This window comes from Pseudopipra pipra, chromosome 10 (genome assembly GCF_036250125.1).
Source record: "Pseudopipra pipra isolate bDixPip1 chromosome 10, bDixPip1.hap1, whole genome shotgun sequence".
NCBI lineage: Eukaryota > Metazoa > Chordata > Aves > Passeriformes > Pipridae > Pseudopipra > Pseudopipra pipra.
The window spans coordinates 272,019-299,240 of record NC_087558.1 but is presented as its reverse complement, the minus strand read 5'-3'; the positions used below and the strand labels follow the sequence as shown (position 1 = coordinate 299,240).

Here is a 27,222-nt window from a genome sequence, read left to right as displayed (position 1 = left end):
CACATGTCAATGACTGTCTCCCCACTCTGCCCCCAAACAGCTGCAGATCTTCATCTCACCCCTTGATCAGTCACCAAACACCCTGTTACTGGACACCTTCTCCCACAAATCAATTGCATGATTAACACCATTTTGATAAACTCAGGGTAATTCTGTATCTCACCCAGACTGAAGTCCTCTCCTGCTTCTCCAGAGGGCTTTGTGTGCCTCACAGTCACATATTACACCGGTTCCATCACCACAATCTCTCTTCATTGCCAAAAAAACTGTTTATAAAGCCCCAAAGCTGCACAGATTACACAAAACCTAATGTACAGAAAAAAATTTGTGCCACTGGGCTGATGTGCCTGACAGGATCCTGCTCCTGGCACAGAGCATGGACATGCCAGGGACCTGGTACAGGTTTTGGGGCCAGCCTGCCTGAAGTAGCTGCCACGGTCAGCTACAGCATGACCCTACAGCACAGAAAATCTCTGCACTGCTGTCCTTGGCACTGGGTGCAAGGCAGCTCACCCCTCTGCCAAACACTCCACCAGAAGACTTAACCTTGGGGTGAAGACTTCTGGTGAAGATCAATGAGCAAGGGAGAGGCTGAGACACGGGCTCAGACACTTCTGGCACACACAACCCAATTCTTGCCACCACACACAAACCCAGTTTTAGTTTTGCTCTCCCATTTAGAGCAGTCTCCTTGACAAGCACATGCTGTGGTTCCTGCAATCCCACAGTAACCTTGGCTGTTAGTTCTCTATCTACACATGGATTCCAACCTATTCAGCCAGAAGCAGGAGATTTTTTCCTAGGATTTCCTAAATCTTTTAATCTTCTACCTCTGAAATCTGTAATTCTACTTTTTAAAGTTCATATTCATGAAGGGAGATTGAAGTGACCAAACTGCTGGTACCAGGGAGAGAAAAAGTCCTATTTTTCATTCTTCAGTTGCAGTTCATGGCATCTCATTTCACAGTCGCCAGCCAGGGAAAAGCTTACATAAGAGTTAATGCAGAGATTGAAGTGACTTATAGAACATTTCACTAACAGAAAAACACCCTGCAGAAACTGGGAAGGAACAGGATTTGTCTACAGTGCTCTGCTGGGGAGCCAGACAGGGACTGGTGTAATCTCAAGATTTGCCAGTATTAAACATCACTTAATACCAGGGAGACTTGGACATGCTGGAGAGTAATGAAGAGGCACGAGGATGATGAAAGGATAGAAGCACTTGACATACAGGGAGAGGCTGGGGGAACGGGGAGCATGCTTTGACAAGAAGAGCTGGACTAAAGGATTTCTTGAAGTCCCAGCCTCAGTTGTCCTTCAGTTCTGTGAGAAACGGGGAGAATGGGATTTGTTTAGTCTAGAAGGAGAAAGCTGAGTGGGCATAACAGATCCCTTTGCAGGCAGCAATCCAGGTTTCTTCTTCCCGGTACAGATCAAGGAGTAGCAGGCTACTTTTGGGGAATGAAGATGTAGGCTGAGTTTCTACAGGTAGTGCTGGAGCAGATCATGGAATGACATCAGGAGCTGATTTAAAGAAGAAAGCGGGTGAAGAGCCATCAGAACAGCTGAGGTATTACCAATCCTGCTTCAGAGGGGACCTGACTTTGCACCATATTTCACTGATTTAAAAGACACCTACCCCCTCCCTCCAGTCTCCTGGTCCCCCACAACCCAAACCTTCGTGCTCCAACTTTTTTTGCACCTGTAGGACTGAAATGGCTTTGTAAAAGCTCAGAAGAACAATGCATCTTTTTAGAAACACTATTCTCACTGCTTGCAACTTCCTCCCTCTGTCAGCACAGCCAAGTGGCAGGGCAGGATGACTCCACTGCCAGGTGGAGTGGCAGCACTGGGACTTTCTGCATACTAAGAGGTGAACTAACTCTACATCAGCTGGTGTAATGCATTCTTATTCACTTCTGTTACAGACCACGCTGTCCAATGACCCAGGCTGTCGCCAAGATCCAAATTAACTCAAAGTAAAATAATAAAAATCAGCCACTGTTTTACAATTCAAATTCATATGAAGAAGCAAAATTGGATCAACCCAGATTCACAACCAGATCTTGTATACAAACAGATCAAGCTTGTTCAGTCTTGGATTTATGGCACTTTCAGCAGTTTCCTAGTTTTCTCATGCTCCTGCTGGACCCAGGGGCGCAATATTTCTCACCTGCTACAATCACAAACATACTGTGGTGTTCCCCTTGTATTTCTGCTCTGTCCCCATGGGTACAGGGATAGATACAGTGTTTGGAACAGCCCTACCTGCTGCCAGGGCTTCGCCTCACAGCTGTCTCTGGGGTTTATAGCACTGCCAGGCCTCAACTGTTCCACCTGCATTTGCCATGGCAAGAGTCTGTCTCAAATGGAAGTATTTCGATTTGTGAAAAACAAATCAGGTAGTTTCAAGAACAGGGAACAAGATAGTGCTTGATTTAGAAAAATATTAACCACTGCAGCCTCAGCAGAGGGTTTGGCAGATGAGGAACCAGCAAGCCACAGAGAAACAAAACCCAGAGAGCAAGTACTGCAGAACAACTGTACTGCACACACAATGCAAGCTCTGCCCCAAGGAATTATGTCAGAACAAGGTTAATTATTTCCATTGGACTAATACTTTCCATTTAATTCATTTTTATAAATCAATCTGCATAATGTACACTGGCATCCTTTATGTTTCAATTTTGCTTACAGTAATAAAACTAACTCTGCAAATCATCCCTGGCTACGTTATTTTTATATCCAAGAGCACCAAATGATAAAAGCTTGGCAGCATAGATCTAAGAGAGAAAAAAAGCATTCATTCTACTTCCCAAACATAGCATAACAAGACCATGCTCCACAGCCTGATTTTAAAGCAGTAGGATGAAAATGACTCAGCCTACGTTAAAATTAGAGGTATGATGAGACTGAGACTGCAAGAGAAGAACTGAATTAAATGCATTTTTACTTGACTTAAATAGGCTTTTTTTTATTAGTGCCTGGTAAAGGAAATACTAGCAACTTTAAAAGTCTGAAACAGTCAAACCAACAAGGTGTTTCCTGAAGCTGTGAGTGCCACTGCCATCGTCAGTGCTGCAGGAAGGCCGGCAATGACAGAGCAGAGGAGCTGCACGGGGCAGACACGTGGGTCTGGCTCCCTGTGACACTGTGGGGAGGCACCCCCAGCCTGCAGGGTCTGGCTCCCTGTGACACTGTGGGGAGGCACCCCCAGCCTGCAGGGTCTGGCTCCCTGTGACACTGTGGGGAGGCACCCCCAGCCTGCAGTGCTGGCACAGGGGACGAGGCAAGGCCCAGATAAAAGGGGAAGTGGCAGCACAGTGCCAGACACGTGCCCGCCGGCAGGACACCCAGAGCTCCCACCGAGAGCCTCTGCAGCTGCCTTTGGCTCCTCCAGCCCGTTCACTGGGACCTGCAGGGTGGTTTCCCCAAGCCCCTCTTCCTCTCCCCCTCTTCCTCCCAGCCACAGACCCGGCCCCGCTCCCAGCACAGCGGGGAGAGCCCGAGGGCACCAGCATGACCAACCAAAGCCTTCCTCAAGTCAAACAGCCAGGAGGCACCTGGCTCAGAGCCACCCAGACACGGTTTTCTGTATCTTCTAGTGCTCAGAGACAGACACACCATATTTCTGAAGCCTCTTATAATGAATACTTACTCAATCTCACCCCATATATATATATACACACACAGATACTTTTAACATACGTAAAGAAATTTAAAAAAACCCAACATTTTTAATGCTAGATAAAAAAAAGCATTAACTGGAAGAGTTCACTAGTCCAAATGACCAAATCAAGACATTCCCATTCCCCTCCTCCCAGATATACTACTTACAGCCAGCAGGAATGTGTCACAGCTCAGCATTCCGGCCCACTGCCTCCCCAGGCTTTTCCTTTCTCCTGCAGGAAATCCTCCAGCTGGCCTTGCTTTGTTCTGGAGCATATTTTAAATTCAGCTTCTTTGCATCAATTGAATTCAGGTGCAGCAGGGGCTTGGTACCTGCACGTGGGTGTTGTTCCTGATGAGATTTCCTTACTTTCAATTTCCTTACCAGCAAATTAGAAGCAAACAAAAGAAGAGAATAATTCTTTCAGTGACTTTCTGCCTTTCTGCAATACACATACACATTCTCAAAGAAATGTGAGAAACCAACTGCCACTGAAGGACTCTGAATCTCCCAACATGGATTAACCAAGTCCTGCCTAAGTTCCTGCTGAATGGTTTGCTCAAATAAGTGTTGCAGATTTCTCCTTAACCAGAGAATTTTTGATTTCCTCAAACCTTTCTGTTTAGAAGCAAAATTATTTACAAGTTGGTTGTCATAAAACACCATGGGCCACAGGTTGCTCTGGACATGGACTCTTGGAGACTTGCACAAATGCATATTGTGTGTCTCTCAAGTTTTCTTGGGGAAGGGCCATGCCCACAATGGGCACCAGGAATTGAGGCGTAAGGGCTGAATTCTGAGGGCAGAACCCCTTGGAGTCTGTTCCTCCAGACAGCTCTGGCTGTGATGCAGCAGCAGAGGGCTGGAAGGAGGCATGGATTATGGGTGAGCAGGAAAACCAAACCCTCAGTTTGGCTGCAGGTAGAGCTGGGGGGCATGCATCACTCTTGTTTCAGAAGCAGCACCCTTAGCCTGGGGCTAAAAGAAACAAAATAGGGAGTAAGGTAGGTCACTTGCCAGGCAGACCATCCTCTGTTGGGTTTGGTTTGGTTTGGTTTGTTTGTTGTGGGTTTTTTGATGCTTAACAGCTATTACCACTAAACAGCAGAACCTGTGTCAATAGAGAGAACATAATTGCTTTGCTCTGAGAACATGAGCAGCACTTTCACCAAACAAGAATGGACTTGTTGGGTTGTTTTAATTCTTGGCATAGCTGGGCATGTCTTATCTCCAGCTCAAAAAAATGGAAATGCATAATGAAGACAGCCAGTTGTCTTGTAGGTAGCTGTACACAATTCCCACCACAGGACAGCATTGTTGGCAAGACATAGTATCAGTATAGGGAAACCTAATACTGCCAGATGAATAGATGTCACATTTCTTTCTGCAAAATGTTATGTCTGCTGGTACTAGAAATAGCACAGCTGAGTGATAAAATTTAAAAAAATGTGAAAAATATTTTCTCTATTTTCAAGTCCATTTGCCTTGTGAATATGACAGCATTTTGTTTTGTCAGTTGTGTTTTATGCACACAAGGCCAGAACTTCTCCAACCCCTACACCCATGTTCTCATCAACAGCAGCAGAGCTTAAACAGATTCTGCAGCAGCTCATATAGGACCAAGAAAGCAGGCTTGTTGGGTGCTTTTATCTAAAAAGAAATAGGAATAAAATAACCTTATACAAGAATATTGCCCTTAAAACACTGAAACATGCTCTTTAATGTCTGCTGGCTGAGGCCTGGTCCTACAGAGACTGAGAGGATTTCACATTGCCAGAACCTGCCTTCCATGAATAGGCACTGATTTCATGTACTACTTTAGGATCAGGTCTTAGAGGACACTATTTTTAACTACATGAAGAACAAGCATGTCTAAAACACCTTAAACCCTCCAGGTTTAAGGCTATATATATTTTAAAGCCATTCTAATATGTGCATAATTAATGTGAATATTACTCAGCAAAGGGTAAACAGCAAGTGTTGCAGTAACTCTAATGTCACTAATTTCATTACTCTATCGAAATATGCTACTGTAATTGAACTAGTACATTATGAAGTGTTATAAATAATTAAAACTAAAACTGCAACTGACAAAATGAATGAAGCAAGAACATTCTGTAACCCAGTGTTCCTACCCAACTTCATAATTTTCTAAGTCGAGTAAAACACTATATCTGAGTCTGTCTGAGCACAGAAAGGATTTGTTCATATCATTCACTAATTTGGAAAGAACCTTGGTTGGAAAAAAGTTGAAACATGTTAAAACCAGCACACTATGAAAGAACATCAATACAAACGCCACACAACAACATAAACTGCTCCTTTGTCACCCTTCCCAGGTACCAGGTGAAGCCAAAGAGAGCATGTCACAGCAGGGGGGACAACCCAGGCCAAGCTGCTGCTGGCATTGGGACATCAAGTCCTAAGAAGGAACACATCCTACCTGGTCTCAGAGGACGGGGAAAGAGATGAGCTTCTCCAGTCATCCCAGCTGACACCGCTCGATGCTCAGGAGGTGAGCAGGAAGGAACTGTCTCACCAGCCGGCTCTCCCACAGCAATATCTGCACTACTGCACCATGGGCAAGGCTGGATGCTGAGTGCAAGGCAGAGGCAGGAGGAGTAGGTTCTACTTTGGCATGTGAAGTTAGAGCAGTTCCGCTTTTGAGATCTAGAGATGAGAAGAGACAGGTGAACAGCATATGAGTGATATAACTGTTTCTTTTAGAGAGATTTTTAAAGCAGACCAAAGGTGCTTTTATGCAACTTGTTAAACTCTGCTGCTCCATTCCTTCAATCAATAGCAAGTGTCAAATTATTTTTGCAGAAATTTTCTGCTTTGTTTAGCTTTTTAATTTTCATTCTTCGGTTTCACTGAAATAAAAGGCCTCTTTTTTTAGACAGACATAAAAGGGGCTGACAACTTCTGCTGCTTCATTATCTCCAGGTGAATTCCATATTCTGCTCCTTCACTCCTCTTGGCTTCCTGCTCTGTCTTCTCTGAAGTACCACAGAGTTTTCCACCTTCCTTTTTTTTTTTTTAATTTTTAATTTGTTGGTGTTTGCTTGCAGGACAAAAAGCTTTATCAATTAATCTACTGTTTATGCTGCCTGAGCTAGCCCTGACGTTCACTGTAATGGAGCACCATCCCTGCCAGTGAGCCAGGGCCAGACCCTGTGCACCCTGCAGGCACAGCTCTTGCCCCCTCCAGCAGCAGGTGGGATGCTGACAGGGGGTAGCCCCAGGATGAGCTCTCAGGGAGAAATACCCATGGGGAGAGAGCTCTGACCTTGCTTCTGCAGACTGCAGGAAGGGGGTTCCTACATCTCTGTAGCCCACCACAGCACAGAAGGGTCCTTAGTGGCACTGGCTTAGGTGGGTCCATGGGCACTCCCAGGCTGCTGGCTGGCTGCTGGGCTGCATCCACCTCCCACTAGTGGGAGAGAGGGCAGGCAGAAGGGAAAAGCCTCACCTGTCTGCATAAGGCTGAGTTGTGCAATTACACTGCAAATCACTGCAAATCCTCCTGCTCCACAGTGTAAGGGAGTTCCCCCTGGCAGAGCTGGGGCAGGCACAGCAGGTGAGAACAGCCCAGGGGAGAAGCTCCTCCGGAACTGCCCTCTGCCAGCGAGAGAAAGGATCCTCCGTCCATCTGTCCTGCCCACGCTGGCTATGGCAGCCTCTGTGGGGAGCCAAGCAGGGGATGGCAGCCCGTTCTAGCACAGACAGCCCACAGGCCACCCCAGGGGGGCTCGGGACTGTATGAGAGCTTTGTCAGGCACTGAGCAGTGCTGGAAAGAACAGGATGCTCCTGCAGGGATGCACTTCTCTGGGAGATCTCAACTTCTGGACAAAGTCATGTAGCTGAGAGCAGAAGCCTGTAATACCACCCTGCCGTGGATGAGGACACCAGGGGGGTGTCTGGGTATAAGCAAGGACATTTATAATTCTCAGTTTTTTACAAAAAAGACAGATTAATCCTGTCCTTGCTAATCTGCCATGACAGAACAGCTGACATAAGACTCCTCCAAGCTGAAATGGGTGTTTACAGCTGCAGGAGCCAGAGGTCATTCAGCACAGAGTTAACTCCCACAGACCAACTATTTCCTTCTTTTTTTAATAACCATTCCTTTAAGCAAGTGTCTCCTGGTATTTTAAAAATTCACTTTAATCAATTTAAAATTAATAAGGAAGGAGCAAAATCCTTAGGGCCTGAAAGCTCCAATCTCTGCCACGCTGGAAGTGCTGAGTCAGCTCCAGCACGGCGGCCATGGAGCGGCTGAGGGACCCGCCAGAGCCGAATTAGGTCACCCGGTTTGCTGGTCACCGAGCGGGGGCTGTCCCTGCCTTTGCATGGTTCCCTCTTTCTGAGGAGAGCTGCGGTGCTCCGAGGCACTGCTGGGGCACCTCACTACTGCTGCTGCTGCTGCCATGGCTCCATCCCGTGTGTTTATCGGGCAGGAGCACAATGGAGCTCTCAGAGAGGAGGGACAGGACAGTGGCAGCAGGACACAGCACACACAGGGCCCTGTCCCTCTCCCACAGGGCATCTCCTCGGACTCCTGCCTTGGTCACTAACCCACGCTCTGCTTGGCCAGGAACAGGAACCAGCAGTGTCCACAGCCAGTCCTCCAGCTCCTGCCTCCACCCAAACCACAGCTCATGCCCAGGCTGAGCTCTGCTCACTTCCCAAGGGAACATGTGCTCCCAGGGTGTCAGAGCAGAGCCACTGTGCTCCCTCACTAATTACCTGTTTCTAATTGCGGTGCCACAGTCCCAACAGGCAGCTCCTATGGCAGCTCCCCAGGGGGATTAACACTGAGCCTTCACTTTGTACACTGATGCAGTGTGTGAAGAAAAGCAGTTCCCACCTCGTGTGCCCAGAGCACGTGAGCCATGCCAGTGGGTTACCTGTTTGTCTGCGGGTCACCATGGCACTGGGATGCCAGCACCCAGTAGGGCCAGCCTGGGCAGCAGTGGGAGGCTGCATTCATGGGCTGTAGGCAAGAAGAAACGTGCTGCCCCTCTCCCTGCACCCAGGTGCTGCTGGACAAGGGGGCTGAGGAGCTCTTACAGCATTCTTGTGGAATGAAAATTCCTGGTCTGCACCAGGGGAGCAGGAGCAGGACCATCAGAAGGGCAGAAGCTCCTGTAGCCCACAACATCCTTGCGCTCAGCTGTCTGCCTGCTGACCAGGTTTGGGTTCTCCTGGGACCAGTTTCACTTCCCATACAAGCAGTGGCTCCAACTAAAAGGTGCCTCAAGTAATTATCTGAATGCTCTTTGGCTGGAGCTTGTAAAGGAGATAATACATATTAAACAAGAAAGAAAGATCTGTCTATAACTTGTTCTTTACTAACAAACAAAACTGGACTGAATCCATTCTAAAGCAAATTTTACAAGGACCTTATGCCGAAATTATTCAGTAGAAATAACTGAACAAAACCCAGGGCATTTGAGAGGGGCTCACCCCAAAAAGCAAGGTCTGTGGTTGGTTGGTTTGGTTTTTTAAGAAACTTTTTTGGCATTAACGTGACAGAGCAGTATAGATTTAGCAATAGCACTGCATTAGCTCCATGAAACACACTAAACAACTGCTCCCTTAACTAGCTCAGCTGCTGGAGCCAGTGTTAAGTCACCACTATCAGATCTGAAAGCAGAAGGGAATTCCTCACTAATGCACTGAAGGACCTTCTCTGTGACAAGGGCCTGTACAATGCCAGGTGCTGGGACTGCAGCCACTGCATCCTGACACGTGTGTGCCCACACAGCCTGCTGCTCCTTCAGGACAGGTAACCCTTGGTGGCAAAGTGAAATAACGCTCCTCTATGAATTGCTAAGTTTTCACTTGCAACAGGTAAAACAGCCCATGTTCTACAATCGAGGTAATCATGGCAACATGGAGCTCTTCTAGACAGAAATACAACAGCTGCTCAGCATCAGGTGCTCTACTGTATTTGGAATATATTGCAATAGCAGGCAGGTAATACTGCTGTGGAGTCTGTGAAAAATGGCAGGGAAAGGAAATATAGGGGAAATGTTGTAATTATTTAAATGGCTTTGTTTTAATACCAGCAGAAAAAAAGCTTGCCTGAGCAAACCAGTTTTTAGCCTGTTATCCTTAGAAATAGCCTTTAAAATATAAAATTGCTGCTGCTCTACTGTGCCTCTGCCCTGAATCTGGCAATATTCACGTGGGAGCAGGAAAAAGCAGCCAGAGGCACTGGGACCCTTGGGAGGCCAGTGGAGGGAGAGCTCACCAGCTCCCATCCCACACTAAAAGAAAACCCAAAGGGAACCCCTGCAGCAAGTGCCTGAAGCCTGGCGATGTGATTGCTACAACCCTGCCCCTCAGTACAGCAGCCAAACACCCCTCCTTTGCCCAGGAAACAGGGAAAAGCAGCCACATTGTTCTGCTAAGGAGAAGAAGGCCTGGTGCAGTGACTTTCCCCAGCTGGGAGCTGGCTGCCTGCAAAAGGTTGGGTTGGGAGTTACCAACAGCACAGGCTTTCCATGCTCCTGGCAGGTTGTCCCATGCCAGCCATTCTGGAACCAGCTCAAGCACAGCTCTGTGACCTGGGAGGACATACAGAGAAGAGCCATCGGAGGCCAGAAGACCAGGGCAGCTTTCGAGTCCAATTCCTGCTCTGGCAAATGTCCTCTTCCTCCCAACAGCCTGCAGAAGGGTCCAGCCACCTCAGAACTCAGAGCTCCAGCATTCCTGCTCACCGGCTGCTGTGCCCCAAGTGTCTGCACTTCTGAAACTGCAGTTTCCAGAGACCCAGAAAAGGATCTGAACACACTGGGAAGTACATCAGTCCCACCACTGCAGGGCAGCCCAGTGCCTATGTCCTGCCTAAGCCTCTCTTGTTCAACGAGTGGTTTTGTCTCTCCCAGAGAGGAGCAGTGTGACAAAATTACTGCCTGCTTACCTATTAATATTCACCTGTGGTAGAGACCAAAGATTTTGGCTTGCACCCTTATTTGCTCACTGAAGAGAAATCAAGATGAACCAAAATGGTTGAACATGTTTCTTTTTTAAATTAATAAATGGGTTTTTTTTTTAATGACAGAAATTGAAACCCTACTTCCCTGGAAGGCTGCATGGTGACAGAGCCAGTGCAATGGTAAATGATAGAATCAGCCTGTAAAGTTTGGGTGTGAGATTTCAAAGACCTGCCTCTTATGTCCCAGAGTTAGCATCACAGGCATTCCTGAGATAAATAACAGAATTATTTAAAGAAACAAGCAAAGCTTTCTCTATCTGTCAAAAAGCAGGTAAGAAGAGAACACAGTGACAATTTCTCCGCAGGTCATGTCTAACAGCACCCCACAAATGCTGCCTGTCATGCTGAGGCTTCCCGGGCACCCACCTGTCCCTGTCCTCCCACTGGTCAGCACAAAGCCTCTGCAAAGACAGGCCTGGAAGAAGACTCAAATTCAAGGTCAGACTTTGTAGAGAAGCAACAAACAGTATTCAGTGCTTTAATGACAAAATCTCTTACAAGTGTCACCATTTTGGTTCCCAACTTCTGTTTCTTTTCTTACTACTACTTCAGTGCCTGGACAAGGGATTTAACTGAACCAGTCTCTTGCTGATAAGAACATGGGCACACAAGAATAAAACTAAATCTACTTCCAGTTACTTCTGTGGAAGGCAGAGATGGTCTTAAATTTCTGATACGTGCACGTGGCCTGCGAGATACGGTGCTTGCTAAATGAAAAGTATCAAACGCTGCGTTTTCAAAGCTTTTTTTTCTGATTTCTTTCCATTTGTTCAATATTTCTAAGGGTAACACACGGAGGGAAAATGAAGTGACTGACAATAGATGATTCTGAATTGTTGGCTTTGGTAGCACAAAGGGAAAATGCAAATGAATTCTTGCAAGAACACAGCAAACAGAAGTGGTGGTCACCCACATGCATCCTGAAATATAACCAGGTACTTTGTTCAGAAATGGCATTACCTCTATTCTGCACAGCCTAGGCATTAGCTTTAATATGCAGCACATTTCCAGCATATCTAAGTTACAGCAATTTCTGCCATGGGCTGAGAGTACATTAAAGGGTGCTAGTGATTATAAAGCATGTACTAGATCAAGGAGATTCTCCTGCAATATTTTAATTTTCATTTAAATTAAATTTACATTATAATTTACACCACTCTGCTAACAAACAGGGAAAGAGGCACTGTAAGTGTAGCAGCAGGCATGCATATCTTCATTTATTCTTCCCTATTCTTAACTTGTGGTTAAACTTGACGACTTCCAAGTGCAAGTAGATTGAAGCTCCATCTAGTGCCAGGGGCCAGGAAGTTACTGAGAGATTTGCACTCCAAAAATAGCAAACATGCTCACAAAACTATGGAGGAGCAGCAGACAGCCTGGAATCCCAGAGCTGTCCCACGCAGTCGAGAAGGCTGTGGAAATGCTGTTACAGTGTATAAGGGCTTCATGTTAAAGCTGCTGTACCTTGGGCCAAGCAGAGCCTGGTCTGGGGCACAGCCCCCAGAACACCTCTGCCATGGTGAGAGGGGCCCCGTGCCCTTGTTCCCACCACTCTCCATCTCCAACATGCCCTGCACGGCTCCTGCTGTGCATGCAGGGAACTGGGCACTCCTGCATGCCCATTCCCCCACAGCCAGGCTAGCAATGGCTCTGAAATGCCCTTGTTAAATACACAGCTTGAGCACCTGCCAGCAGGTCACCACTATCTCTTCCACAGACACCTCCTATTAGCACAGAAAATGGGTGTGTAGTGCCAACACACAAAAAAGTCTAGCTGGTGCTAATGGTCCCTTCCTCTCTTTTTCTGCATTTTTTTGCAATGGCAACTGCTAGAACTGTACCTGTTTCTAGTTCTGTAACCAAACCATGCTGCATGTCCCAACTATTGCATGTTGCCACTCTAACCCAGGACAAGAAGGTTTGTTTAGCAGAGGACAGTTGTTCTGATTGTTCAGTCAAAGCAGTAACGTTGGATTTTTTTTTACATACTGAAGTCATGTATTTTCATTTAAGAAAAGTGATCCTCACTATGTATTTTACATTTGAGCTTCAAAGAAAACTGAGATGGGAGAAATCCTTTCACTCTCATTGTTAAATGTAACACACCCGAGTTACAAGGTTTTCAAAAGCACTATTCCACTTGGGCAGAGTACAGACAAGCTGTAGTAGATGCATCTGTCCCATGTTTGTCTTCACATAACCCCAGTATGCACTGGGAACACCAGCACTGGAAACATGGGGGACCAAAGAGCAGCTGTGTATCAAAGAAAAAAAATTGAAAAAAAAAAAGAAAACCTTTAGCCATTTCTGCTTCATTCAAACAATAATATTAATTTGTAATTTTATAGAGCATTATAAGGTTACAACTGTATAATTTCTCTGAGAAAATGTGTTTTTAGAACATATTATTTTAGACATACATTTAGAACATATTCAGAATTATTATTAAATGCTTTTGCAGACAATGAATGTTTTGGGTAGAAATTGTGTATCACAGATAAATTTATGTATCTGTGATCCAAAAATCCTGTGGATTTTTAACAAGTAACAAGCACTAACAGCAAAATTATTTGTGATCAGAGGACGAAGTAGCACCCAGACAAACATATTTGCGGCTCTGTCAGTGAAAGCAAGCCGAATGAAGGAAATAACGCCCTGAACAAAGCTCCGGAGCTCCCGGCTGAACCACGTGGGCGACGGAAGGCAGCGGAAAGCTGTGCAGGAACAATCCCCTACACCCGGGAGCACAAACACAGCCCGGGCTGGGAGCGCCGCCCCCGCGGGAGGGTCCCCTGGCCCTGCTGTGCCCCACAGCTCTGCCCCACAGCACAGCCTGGCCCTGCTGTGCCCCACAGCACAGCCTGGCCCTGCTGTGCCCCACAGCTCTGCCCCACAGCACAACCTGGCCCTGCTGTGCCCCACAGCTCTGCCCCACAGCTCTGCCCCACAGCACAGCCTGGCCCTGCTGTGCCTCACAGTGCAACCTGGCCCTGCTGTGCCCCACAGCTGTGCCCCACAGCACAGCCTGGCCCTGCTGTGCCCCACAGCTCTGCCCCACAGCTCTGCCCCACAGCACAGCCTGGCCCTGCTGTGCCCCACAGCTCTGCCCCACAGCACAGCCTGGCCCTGCTGTGCCCCACAGCTCTGCCCCACAACACAACCTGGCCCTGCTGTGCCCCACAGCTCTGCCCCACAACACAACCTGGCCCTGCTGTGCCCCACAGCTCTGCCCCACAGCACAGCCTGGCCCTGCTGTGCCCCACAGCTCTGCCCCACAGCACAGCCTGGCCCTGCTGTGCCCCACAGCTCTGCCCCACAGCACAACCTGGCCCTGCTGTGCCCCACAGCTCTGCCCCACAGCTCTGCCCCACAGCACAGCCTGGCCCTGCTGTGCCTCACAGTGCAACCTGGCCCTGCTGTGCCCCACAGCTGTGCCCCACAGCACAGCCTGGCCCTGCTGTGCCCCACAGCTCTGCCCCACAGCACAACCTGGCCCTGCTGTGCCCCACAGCTCTGCCCCACAACACAACCTGGCCCTGCTGTGCCCCACAGCTCTGCCCCACAACACAACCTGGCCCTGCTGTGCCCCACAGCTCTGCCCCACAGCACAGCCTGGCCCTGCTGTGCCCCACAGCTCTGCCCCACAGCACAGCCTGGCCCTGCTGTGCCCCACAGCTCTGCCCCACAGCACAGCCTGGCCCTGCTGTGCCCCACAGCTCTGCCCCACAGCACAACCTGGCCCTGCTGTGCCCCACAGCTCTGCCCCACAGCACAGCCTGGCCCTGCTGTGCCCCACAGCTCTGCCCCACAGCACAACCTGGCCCTGCTGTGCCCCACAGCTCTGCCCCACAGCTCTGCCCCACAGCACAGCCTGGCCCTGCTGTGCCTCACAGTGCAACCTGGCCCTGCTGTGCCCCACAGCTCTGCCCCACAGCACAGCCTCGCCCTGCTGTGCCCCACAGCTCTGCCCCACAGCACAACCTGGCCCTGCTGTGCCCCACAGCTGCACCCCACAGCACAGCCTGGCCCTGCTGTGCCCCACAGCTCTGCCCCACAGCACAGCCTGGCCCTGCTGTGCCCCACAACACAACCTGGCCCTGCTGTGCCCCACAGCTCTGCCCCACAGCACAGCCTGGCCCTGCTGTGCCCCACAGCTCTGCCCCACAGCACAACACACAGGAGCTAAAGGCTGGGGTTCTTTTCTTAACGTGTGCTCGCACAGGGCAAAAAGTCAGATCACCTATTAAATAGGTAAAATTGTATCCACCACTAACTGTAAGAGAGAAAAAAACCAAGCAGATGAAGCCTGAGCAAAGTTAAACGTTCCCTTTCATCTGCCATCATTTCTTGCTGTGGTCAGTGAATTGCACAGAGATCACAGGTTCAGCCTTCACACCACAATAAGATTGTTACCTGTGTTACTGCACTGCACAAATATCTGTGGAAAAATGATTGTGCCAAGATCCTGTGCTTGCTCTGCTCCATTTTCCACCTTTCTGCTTTCTCTCCCTCTAACTTTGTGCTTCTCCAACCCTCTTACTGCATTTCTTAGCCTCAGTTTTGGCTTTTCAGATTAACTTCCACACAACCTTTCACCCACTGCAACAGTCAGTTCCCAAAGGCATGTGATGAGTCACCACGAGCTTGGGCAAAAAAATGTAAAGACTTTGGATTGATGATGCTTCCACCTTCCTTACACTGGGTCAAGCTATCTACAAACTTACTGAATTTCGCAGTACATACCCTTGTTTCATAACTGAAAAGTTAACACTTACCTGTTTGGGTTCTGTTTGGTTGGTTGAAAGCAAAACAAAATGCTGCAGGATCTAAGCACATGAAGGAGCCTGACTATTTGGTAACTGTGAAAGCACAGAAAGCTGGGTCATATGGGCCTAATTCTGCACTTCTCACTCCTATAGGGACACACATCAAAGACACCATTATGAACCAGAGATTATCTGTCCAAGTAAGAATTTACATCTAATGTACTTTAATTTCTAGGATTAATGTTTCTTTTTTGTTGGCCACCAGCAAAAATTTACCTTAGAATTCCTAAAGCTGAACAAAGTTCCATGACTTCAGACATCTTTTTTAATGCTTTGGCCAGTCTATAAACAACATCCACAAAGAATTGTCCTTCCTCATATTTTAAGTACTTCTGGAAGCCACTGAAATGGAAGCAACTTCATACCCTTATCTGACATAGCCATATCCCTACACTTGTACCTGATTTTCAGAGTTACATTTTAGGTTTGTTCTGTTTGAACTTGATTGCCAAACAGGGGATAAGGAAGGGAAACTCCTCAGAACTGCTTACAAAACTGATCCTTAGATTTTGCTGAGCTCTCTGTATCAACCATACCAGGCCAAACTCCTCTACAGGGACAAAACTCTCATCCACACATGGAGTTACACCACTGTTCCAAACGATGCAAGACACATCAGAAAAGCATCTTTTTTTCAGAACTTTCTGGATGGTTTAAGCACTGCTGTACAGGGCTCTCTGCAGTGCAGCCACAGCTATGCTGGCATGGGACAGGACCTTCTTCATGCACAGGTGTAGCTGTGCAGCAGAACTCTGCACTAAGGTCTTAATGATTGCTTCATTTTCTATTACTGTATTTTTTAAACCTAGCTTCGAGTTTTCCACTCATTAATATGTCATTCTTACAATTTGTTTCTAGCTAACACTCATCCCAGCCTTTGGTGGCTTCCTGGGTTTTCAGCCAAGTCCCTCAGGTGGCCGTGGAAGGACCTCGCGCAGCTCGTCCCTTACGAGGCTGACACAGACTGCTCCCAGCTCTCACCAGCTGACTTGTAGCACTTGTAAATCACTGTTCTCCTCTGCACTTCCGAAAGCACTTGTGGTGAAGAGAAAGACCGCCACAGGAACCCAGCCTGGTCAGGAGGTGAAGTCACCAGAGCAGCGCCCACACGGGCGCGTGAGCCCCGGTTGGGGAAGCTGAACTCCACAGAGAAGCCCTGCTGCATCCTGCTGCTGGTTGCTTGCCCTCCTGTCTGTACAGAAATGCTGGTTGCAGTTATCTGCTAATGATGAAAAACATGATGAGCTCCGTGAAAAACAGGCGGAATCTGGGACTTCATAACAGTTGGACTCAGAGGTCTTTCCCAGCCCAAAGGATTCTATTGTAAGTAATCCTGCCTTTGGCTGTCTCACCATTCTGAGCACAGCAGCAGCTCTGGTAGTCACAAGGCTTGACAGAAAACCCCAAGTTACATTATTAACAAAATATAGCCCTCCTTCAAATTTTTGGCCAATTTCAACTTTTCTGTTACCAAGATAAAAGCAGTGAAGTTCCTCACAAAGCTGTGAGAATATACAGCTTTGTGAGTTCACTCTGGCTAAGCACAGATGGAACTTTAAAATTCTTTCAAACGATGAGTTTTCTTATATGTGATCCAACATCAATTTCAGACAAAGTTCTGATCCAAAGGAAAAAGACCAGTGATTGTTACAAGCTGCACAAAACCCACTAATTAAATTCCAGAAAGAACAACTACCAGGCAAAATGTAGGAAGATATTAAAATGCAAGAAATCACTATTTCACAACTATTTTTCATACAGCTATAGCTTACAATCAGCCCATTTCATACATCCATCAGGTATGATGTTAAAATGACCCTCTACATCTATCAATTTTAACAATTTTATATATATATATATATATATATATATATATATATATATATATATATATATAAATCCTTCACTTAACAAATGCCTCCGATTCCAGTTAAGTCTCACAACAAAATCCCAAAACCCTGGAGGTCCCTGCTCTTACAATCTTTAACATACAGAGCACACCCTCATTTTCTTAAATCCAACAGACTCAAAGATGGTGCTGCAGTAGTGTGTATACAAATAGTATTATAATGATTGTGTAACATAAAGCACAACCAAATGAGGCACCTAAGAGTGAAAATAGAATTAAAGGATCATAATTTTCAGAAGCAGCTCTGGTGACTGCTGAATCTGCAAATTATACAAGCTACCTGGTAGCTTCATAGCATTAAATAACAGTAACCCAATTTAGACTTCACTTCCTAAATACATTACTAGAGTTATTTCACGAATAACACGACTAGAAGCTGAGCTACCAAAGCAGGTGGCAAATCCTCTACTCCCATCCTTCCATTTATGTTCAGAAGATCCCAGACTTCCATGGTCTGTGCAGCTCTTACAAAAGGTGCTATTCCCTGTGAGGCAGCACCAGTATTACCTGACCCACTCTGCACTCTGGTGAAACGTTTGCTCTGTCAAAGAGGCGAGACACTGAACCACCACACATCACCCTAGGGAGGCTCTGGAATGCCAGGATTCCAGGAAAGCAGCAGCTTTTCCCCCAGCCCCGGCTCAGCTTGGGGCAGGCAGTGTCCATGGGGTCTCTGTCTCCCATGAGGCAGGAATGGATGTGGGCTCAGGAAGGCACAGAAGGGATGGATGAATGCCTCAGAGGGGGGAGGAATGCAGGAAGGCGAGATCTCTCCAGGCAAGAGGGGTGTAGCCTTGGGATAAAGTCTTGGAAACCCACAGGTTCTGGGGTGGGATACCTGCAGGCTGGCACCAAGCCGCCTGCCATCCATGTGAAACCCCCTCTCATCAGTCGAGGATAATGATGTTAGCATAGCAAACAAGCAGCTCCTAAATCCCCAAGGCCTGCCCCTGGGTGATGAGATGTCTGCCTCTATAGTCACTGAATCCACTTACTAAAGTGACACAATTTGGAATCCTTACTGCAGCTTGGAAAAAAAACAACAAAAAAATCAAACACATTTTGGTTGAACTCTAAAACTAACGGGCTCATCAGCCTCATGTTCATTTCAGATGGATGCATTCCATTCTGGGCCAGCAGTGGTGTTTAACTGGGACCTCCTACAGACCAGCATTAAAAAGAGAAGTGACCCTCAATGGCACCTTCAGACAGAAGAGAGCATTTTCTCCTTCCCATGGAAGGAACCTGTGGAGGGAGGATGATGAAGGCAATCCAAACTTCACAAAAACCTTTAGCTATTTAAAAAACCAAAAGTAGCATTAAAGCCTGTAACTCACTGGTAGATCCAGTGATGTTTCTGGGATACATGGATGGTGCTGTTCAAATTCAGAGGGGGAAAGGCACTGTGAAAATAAAATAAAGAAAAACCTTAAGGAATTAAGCTTAAATATGCAAATGAGCTCTTCTCCAAGTACCTAGTAATCCAAGCAATTAGTAGTAAACAACACTCAATCTCATCAGAACTGAACTAGGTTTTGAAAGGGCTAAGAACACCCTTCCATTACAAATATCTGGGGATATAACCTCAGGAAAAGGTAGATTAATTTACTGTATACTGTGCCTTGACTTATTGAAATATGAGATCTAACTTCTTGAATTATAGCCACAAAGCTATTGACAGGGACAGCCATCACATCCCACCTGTCTCCAACGCCCTGAGAATCACAACGGATACCCTGTAAGGCAAAACCACCCTGCTCAAAAGGAAGTGATCCCCCCATCGATTTCAATGACAAGGAAGACAGATAGAGCCATTGCCCCAAAACACGCCCTTAAAGTTGCTGGGGAACATTTCTGTGACACACGACAGCCTTGGAGCAGCCATCCTGCCCAGGGCCCAGCATCACTGCAGCAAAACACCAGCCCCAGCCCCGGCTGGTGTAACGGAACGTGGAAACTAAACTATTGCAACAGAGACTCGGAGGAGCCTGGAAGAATAAACCCCGAAATCGCCTGTTACAAACCCCTGCAGAAATACAATGTAACAGCTGCTGGTGTGTGAGAAGGGACCCACCGGGCCGCGGTGAGGGCCGGGAAGGTCACAGCGGCGGGATGGGGCGGAGGGACGGGGGTCACCCCTCACCGAGGGGCAGATCTGAGACTACAGAACCAACAGAGAAGTGCACGGGCTGCGCGGGGGAGCACGGAGCGCCGGCCCCTCGGGGCATCTCCAGGAGCGGGCACCGCTCCGCCGCAGCAGCCCCGCTGTGACCCCGGGTACCCCCGGACGGCGCCCCGGGAGGGCCCCAGCGCCGTCCCCTGGGCCGCGGGAGCCGCGTCCGGCTGTGCCGGCCCGGCCCGGGCGGGGGGCTTCGCCGCCGGTACTCACCGCTCCCGGCGCTCCGGCGGGGCCATCGAGGCGGCCGCACGGACCGCCCGGCCCCGGCCGCCGAGCCCGCCGCGCTCTGCCCCGCGCGGTCCGAGCCGCGGGGAGCGCCCCGCAAGGCGATGCCGCCGGGCCGGGCCGGGCTCCCGCAGCGGCCCCGGGACCGGCCGCCCCGACCCGCGACGTCCGGACGGCCCCGGCGCGGCCCCGGGACGGGCAACCGGGCCCCGGCCCCGCCCCGGCCCCCGGCCCCGCTCCCCCCCGGCCGCGGGGGCGGCGCCGGCCGCGCCCCTCCTCCCCCCGCCCCCGGCGCGGCAGCGCAGGGCTGGGCTGGGCCGCGCCGCCGCCGCCGCAGCGCTCGGTCCGCTCCGCCGCCGCACCGCCGGGACCGCCGCCCGCCCCGCGCCCCCGGCCCGCCCGCCGCCCGCTCGCGCCCGCCCGCCGCCCCGCGACCATGGCCGGCTGGCAGAGCTACGTGGACAACCTGATGTGCGATGGCTGCTGCCAGGAGGCCGCCATTGTGGGCTACTGCGACGCCAAGTACGTCTGGGCAGCCACGGCCGGCGGCATCTTCCAGAGCATTACGGTGAGCGGGGCCGGCGGCGGCGGCGCCGGGAGCGGGGGCGAGGGGCCGCGCCCGGGGCACGGGGGCACCTTGCGGGCGGGGAGGAACGGGCCCGGCCGCCCGCGCCGCCTTTTTGTGCGCGGCGGGAGCGGCGCGGGGCCGATCCCGCGGGCGGGGGCGGGGGCGGCCGGGCCGGGCCGGGCCGGGGGGCGCGGGTGTCGGGCCCGGGTGCGGGGCGGGCGGCGGGCGGGGGAGGCGGCGGAGGAAGGCGGCTCGAGCGCCGCCGCGCCGCCGGCTCCATGTTTTCTCCGCCAAGATGGCGCTCTGCCATTGATGCTCCCCCGCCCTGCCCGCCCGCGCCCCCGGCCCGCCCGGTCCCGCCGCCCGAGCACACGGGCCGTGCGGGGCGGCCGGCGCGGCTCCCCCGGCCCCGCTCGGCCCCGCCTCGGGCGCGGCGGGCCCGGTCCCGGTCGGGGCGGAGCAGGGCCCGCCTGGGCCGCGGTCGGGGGGCCGGGCCCGCCGTGACGCTGCACTTTGCGGCCGCCGCGGCGCGGCCGGGCCCGCGCCCCCCCCTCCGCAGCCCCGGGCCCGGGGCCCCTCCCGAGGGGAGGCGGAGGGGCCGCGGCGGCGGGAGCTGCCCTGGCCCCGCGGCCGGGCCGCGCCGGGCTGATGCCGCGGGTGCGGGCGGGCCCCGGGCTGATCTCCCGGGACAGGTGCGGACCGAGCCCACGCCGGCCCCGGGGCCGAGGCGCCGACACTCGCCCTGCGCCGTTTAACGGGCCGGGCCCGGGATCGCCGCGGCAGCGGCTCCCCCGCGCACGGCGCTTGTGCCTAACAAAGCCCTGTGTGCTGGAGCACTTCCTGCGGGGAGCGGGGGAAAATCACGGCCTCGGCCTCTCCACACGAAACAGCAGCATTTCTAAATCGAAATTAAACAATAAAGCGCTGCCGTGCTAACTCTGAGCTCTTTCCTTTGACAGCCAGGAGAAATAGATATGATTGTAGGAAAAGACCGAGAGGGTTTCTTCACCAATGGTCTGACCCTTGGTGCAAAGAAGTGCTCTGTGATCAGAGATAGCCTGTATGTCGATGGTGACTGCACAATGGACATCAGGACAAAGAGTCAAGGTGGTGAGCCGACATACAATGTTGCTGTAGGCAGAGCTGGACGAGGTAAGTATCATTTTCTCATTGCTAAATTAAGAATGTAACCCTAAGCATAGACTCCAGCTATTAAGAAAACCAGACCCCTGTATTTAATGATTAATATTGGGAAGTGGTGCGAGGGGGCGGGTGGCAGTGTTCTGGCTGAGTTCTGCCTGGGAATCACACTTGTCCCCATTCCCACCTGTGTCCTAGCCCAGCACCAGGCTGTGCAATGGTTAAACAGATCCCTGACAAACAGAAAAAAGAGCAGGCTGCAGCTCCAAGTAGGTTTTCCTGGTATTCCATCACTTGAAGCTTAGGAGGGGTCTGTTAATGATGGGCAGTGACTGCAGCTTTCTCATTGTAAACTGCTCAATGGAAAGTTTATTTTGCAAAAATGTGAATCCCTTGTATGAGCTGCTCCTACTTGACTTTTAACAAGCTCTACACTAACTCTTCTTGCACTTCCTATTGAGCTTGCTGAAGTCTGTCTTCAGGCAAAAAAGCCCATCCAGTTTGGTACCACTGAGAAATGTGCTTCATGCTTGCACACCTGCTCCTCGTGCTGCTCATTTAAGTTCCAGCAGAAGCTATTGTGGGGCAGGCACTCAGCTGGGATAAAATACTGGCTATGAGTGGCATGCCTTATGTTAGGGACACCTGGGCTGTTTTCAGCCTGGCTGTGGAACGGGTTCATAAGTGATGGACTTTTGCTTATAGGTGTAAATCCAAAAGCAGAGCTGAAGGTGTCTGTAGGGTAAAGCCTGGGGCAGGGATGCAAAAAGAGGGTTGGCAGTGCTGGAGTGAAACAAACAGTTCTGACTTGTGAAGTGCCAATGAGAACTGTCTTAAGCTTTTATGAGCAAATTGGTATGGAAATAGAATTGTAGAGTCATGAAGTTGCAAAAGCCCTCCAAGATCATCCAGTCCAACTGTTCCCCCAGCACTGCCAAGGCCACCACTAACCCGTGTCCTCAAGTGCCACCTCCACATGGCTGTTAAATCCTTCTGGGGATGGGGACTCCACCACTGCCCTGGGCAGCTGTGCCAGGGCTGGACAGCCCTTTTGGTGAAGAAAGGTTCCCTAATACCCAACCTAACCCTCCCCTAACCCTCCCTGGTGCAACTTGGGGCCAATGTACGATCGCCTCTAGGTAGGCTGCAGTATTCCCAGCTTGGCACACAGTTCCTAGCCTGTGGCAGCCCAGAGTTCATCATGTCCCTGTCCCTGCTGGGGACATCTGCTGGCAGCTCCCAGTCACACTTAGGGGTGAGGAACCTCTGGGTGTTCCTTTTGCCAGACAATCCAGACACCTTGCTGGCACTGGGGGAGTGGGGAGAGACCCAGCATGACAGTCATCCCTGCATTTTGTCCTATGCAGAAAGCATGATTTATAGTTTTGTTACTGCATGGAAAGTCTTAGCCCAGCTCACCTGTGGGTTTTTTCCCAACATCAGAGCAGTTACTCTGGCCCCTACACCGGCAGTGACCACTACAGCCCAGAACAGGGGGAGTGTTCCTCTGCCGCTCTCCAGTCACACTGTGCACACACTGCACCTCTGCCCCACCCCGGCATTTCCTTGCTGGGTGGTGACTGATGGTGAGAGGCACTGTGATGCTTTTTTGAGATAACTGGGGGCATTTATTTTAGCACTGAACTCTTACAAGTTCTGTAGTTACATAAAATCCCTGAGGATAGCTTGTACCTGTCTACATTTGCATTTTTACAAAACTGTTAACTGGGTTAGTACCCAAATATTAAATCTCGAATTTGAGGGTGTTTATTGCAGTGCCTAAAACTTGAATTATTTCCTTGTCTAACACACTCTTTTTAAAACTTTTTCTTTTCTCTTTCAGTCTTGGTCTTTGTAATGGGCAAAGAAGGGGTCCATGGAGGCGGATTGAATAAGAAGGCATACTCAATGGCAAAATACTTGAGAGACTCTGGGTTCTAGTTGTTAGGCAGACTGTTAAGTATTAGGGGAAGATTGCTATTAAACTTTCCTGGCGGTGAGCTTTAAACCTTACATTCTGGAAACTTTACTAGCAATGCAGGGTGATGGGGTATGAACCTGTGTCTCCTTTGTATCCCTTTGTTGGTGGGGAAAGGTGTTATTTTTTTTTTCCCCCTTTAATTCTGTTCATTTCTGTTTTGTTTCCTTGTGTACTCCAGCATTGGTTATAGTCATGGGAAAGGAAGGTGTCCATGGAGGGACACTCAACAAGAAAGCATTTGAACTGGCTTTATACCTGAGGCGGTCTGATGTCTGAGCAGCCTCTCCCCATCCACCTAGCAGCTGTCTGCACCACCACCCGCTTGTGCTCAGTGCTACCAGACTGTAGATGGTAGTTTATGTTTTTTATTTACCCATTTCCTACTGTCATAACTCCAGTTCCCCCTTGTTCATCTCTGTAACCACTGTAGGTAACTGAGCCCGTCTGGCACCACCACGAGGAGGATATGCATGTGATACCTTGAAACTCGGGCGGGGAACATGCCAAGTGTAGGCTCTGCTTCGTCTTAGCAATTAGTGTGATATTGACAACTAAACCAACTGAGATACTAAACAAGGTGCCGATTGTACAATCTAATTTGATCAATGCCTCTTCAGCACTTTGAGCGAGTCACAGCTCACTAGTCTTCCTTTCACAGAGCATGGTTGGGAGGAAAAAAGTGCATGCATATCTTCACTTCTGTCCCGCTCTTTGTTTCTGTTTTTTAAACCCACGTGTTTGCTTACATCCATTTTTATAGTGCCTGGTTTGTTTAACCAATTTGCCACTCAAAAGCTATTAATGTCACATTAGTTTTGTCGTTGCACTTCACTGTAGGCTTAAGTTTCTTATTTTTTCTTGATGATGTCTGAAGCTTGTACTGCTTAACAAGTGCAATCACAAAACTATGAAAGGGTACAGATGCACTTCCTCCCATGACCTTAAACCACCATCCCAGGGACTCCCCAGACATTCCATCATTGCAATAGCTCAGGCACTTTTTTTTTTTCCTTTTGCCAGCTCCTGTTCTGTAGTTGAGTTGTGCAAGGCTGCCACTTTGGCCATTAGTTAGCCCAGCGTAACCAGCTGGAGTGTGTCTGGTTTGAGTTTCTCATAGGACCAATTTTAATTTGCAGCTTGAGGGTCTTGGGGGGGAGGGGTCGTTTTTGTTTTTTAATATGAAATTGCAATGTCATTGTGGAAAACTGCCACCTTCAGCTACTCTGGGAGATCTGACTGGCTTCAGTCTTTCTGCCAGATCCCTCAGTGGTGCAGAGTTTGGCTGCTCTGAAGCCACTGTTTGGATGAAGGTCGGTAGTTTGCAAGCTAAACTGTCAAAATGCCATTTCAAATTTCAAATCTTCATTTGGCCTGTCACACCCTTGCTGCAGAAATGATGGAGTGAGCTGCCTTGTGCACGAGTCATCTGAAATGTCTGTAACCAAACTCTCAGTTCAGGCACGGTTCTGATTTGTATGTCCATTGCAAGAACTGCAGAACTCTGTATACTAAAGAATAAATGGGAGATGGTAGTGGTTGGAATAACTGACTTGGCTGTCTTGTGATGAATTTTTTAATATGTATTCTGTGCCATACTATTGTTAAAAAAAAAAATGAACTGTTGCTATTGTGAGATGGATTTTAACTGACTCCGAGAGTTTCTTTCGACTGGCACTACCTTAGGGACATTCTAGTATTTGCTTCTGTTGTTGGGCCTTGTGGATAATGTACAGATTTAAACAAATTCTTGTCGCTGATTTGTCCATTTCTTTCCCTGCACTTTGTTACATCTGGGATACAGTCTAACTCATCTGATTTAATATGCATTTCAAAAAATGCCATAACTATTAAAAACACCTTGTTTACAGACAGATGAAATAAATTTATTCCAACCAAACAAAACCAGACTGTTGGTAATTTTTTCCCCCCACCCAGGAATCCTCTGAGGCCCTTCAGTGCGTGGCTAACGTGAGGACTAAATGCAGTTTTTAAGTTTTGCAGGACAGCAATAGTATCATCATATAACTTCAGCCAAAAGCCAGGCATTCTTTAGGGTACTCTTAAATTAGGTGATATCTCGTCAAGTAACTCCACATTTATCCATCTCTATGGTGAGGAGTTCCCCCACCCTCTGAATGCCCAATACACCAAACAAGCTGGAGGAGACTTTGCACAGGACCTGGTGAAGGGGTCGGGGGTGGTTGGGCCGGGTCAGTGCACAGAGTGGGGATGTGCTCCCCTCACCCAGGGAAGAGGCAGATTTAAGGTCTTCATTACCCCAAAGGATTCCACCTGTATTTGGTACTTCTGCTACCTGAGGACTCTAAAAGCACAAGTTCGGTGGGACGTGGTGGCGAATCCTGGGGCTCGTGGTATGGAAAAGACAGCCAAGCCTGGATCAGGGGAGGGGAGTCTGTAGCAAGGCTCGGCCTTCCTGGGCCCTCACACCAGTCAGGTGCTGCTGGGCATGACCCAGAAATACCTTTGTTCTCCTCTCCTTCCCCCACACCATCATTAGTGTCAGAGCTGCACCTGCTCCTCTGCTTGGCACTAGATCGGGTCTAACTAAACCTTCCTATATATAGTGTTTGTATTCTCCCACTGCCAAGGGGCTCCACGTCTGAACTGGATCTCCCAGCGCCAAAGCTGGAACAGATGAACATGCACAGAGCAAATTCCTGTTCAATACTAAGTAGTACAGAAGATGCAAACCTCCTGTTTCCCCCATAAAACACATGTGAAGCTGTGCTCTGCATCTAAACACAATTTAAAATTGCACTCACCTTCTGATGCAGAACTCTGTTTCTCCCTGGCCGGGGTGGGGGTGCAGGTATCTCCCCAAAGCTGCTTCTGTGGTAAGGCCAGAGTGGCAGAAATGGACTGTAGCAGCACCTCAGAGGCAGGAGCAGCTGCTGGCAGCACACACCAGGTACTTGTCATCACATTCCTTAGTTTGACATTGTTCCTTTCTGACCAATTCCCTCGCCCAAGCAGGTGTGTCTGTAAGTCACCTGTATACTTCTGCTTGCTAACAATTAGATGTTGCTCACATTACTTTTTCAAATGCATTTGTTGGTGAATTTCTGTAGCAGAATGATGTCTGTGCATCTAATTGCAGCCAATACTACAACCAAAATTACATACAATTACAAAGTTTATCTCAGTTCATGGCTGTGGAACTCTTCAGGTTTTGGGGTGCCTGAAATACAGTAACTGATAAACATATGCACTTATAGCAACAGCAGGAACCTATTTTAAGATACGTCTTTCAGCTTAGTACTTCCATTTTCAGAAATCGTTTTCCCATTTGGACTCACCTAGACACATGCATACTGAAGGGGAATATTGCCTGGTGAAAATATACCACTACACTGACTGTCCTTACCCCACGGCTGCTGGCGGCAGTGGTCTGGAGATGAATCATCCTTTCATTATTATCCTTTTACTGTGCCTCGTGCAAAATAAACTTTCCCTGCTCTCAGCAAGGCCCAGAGGACAGATATGCAAGGCGGGATGTGTGGCTGCATGGAGTGATAGGTCAGAAATCACACCTGGGAACAGCTCACCTGCCTGTCCTGGGTTCCAGCACCGAGGCTGCAGTTCCACAGGCGCTGCTGCGGGGGCACAACTGTCCAGAGCACCCTGGTCCTGCTTCCTGCTCCCCCAGCCACACTACGTGTACACACTCAGGCTGGTCCAAACTCCTCCTCAAGCTAG

The 27,222-nt window shown here is 49.4% G+C and overlaps 1 protein-coding gene and 1 long non-coding RNA gene across 23 annotated transcripts in view; one reads left to right on the top strand and one right to left on the bottom strand.

Moving 5' to 3' along the window:
- Positions 1-19,988, bottom strand: part of LOC135419341 (uncharacterized) — a 60,136-nt gene extending 40,148 nt beyond the window's left edge. For 4 of the 21 annotated variants that reach the window (XR_010432939.1, XR_010432937.1, XR_010432935.1 and 1 more), the window contains exons 1-3: positions 19,802-19,984; positions 6,114-6,340; positions 3,838-4,049 (exon numbers count right to left, since the gene is read on the bottom strand). This is a non-coding gene — a long non-coding RNA (uncharacterized LOC135419341). The other 17 variants (XR_010432943.1, XR_010432930.1, XR_010432931.1 and 14 more) reach the window with 11 other exon arrangements.
- A 129-nt stretch (positions 19,989-20,117) lies between these two features.
- Positions 20,118-25,407, top strand: PFN2 (profilin 2). Of its 2 annotated transcripts, none has more exons than XM_064665625.1 (3): positions 20,118-20,384; positions 21,344-21,536; positions 23,368-25,407. In XM_064665625.1, the coding sequence occupies exons 1-3, from the start codon at positions 20,253-20,255 to the stop codon at positions 23,463-23,465; spliced, it is 423 nt and encodes a 140-aa protein (XP_064521695.1). In that variant the 5' UTR covers positions 20,118-20,252; the 3' UTR covers positions 23,466-25,407. The 2 variants fall into 2 exon arrangements, with proteins under 2 accessions (XP_064521695.1, XP_064521696.1); XM_064665626.1 differs by having other exon boundaries at positions 20,125-20,384; positions 23,684-25,407.
- The last annotated feature ends 1,815 nt before the right edge of the window (positions 25,408-27,222 follow it).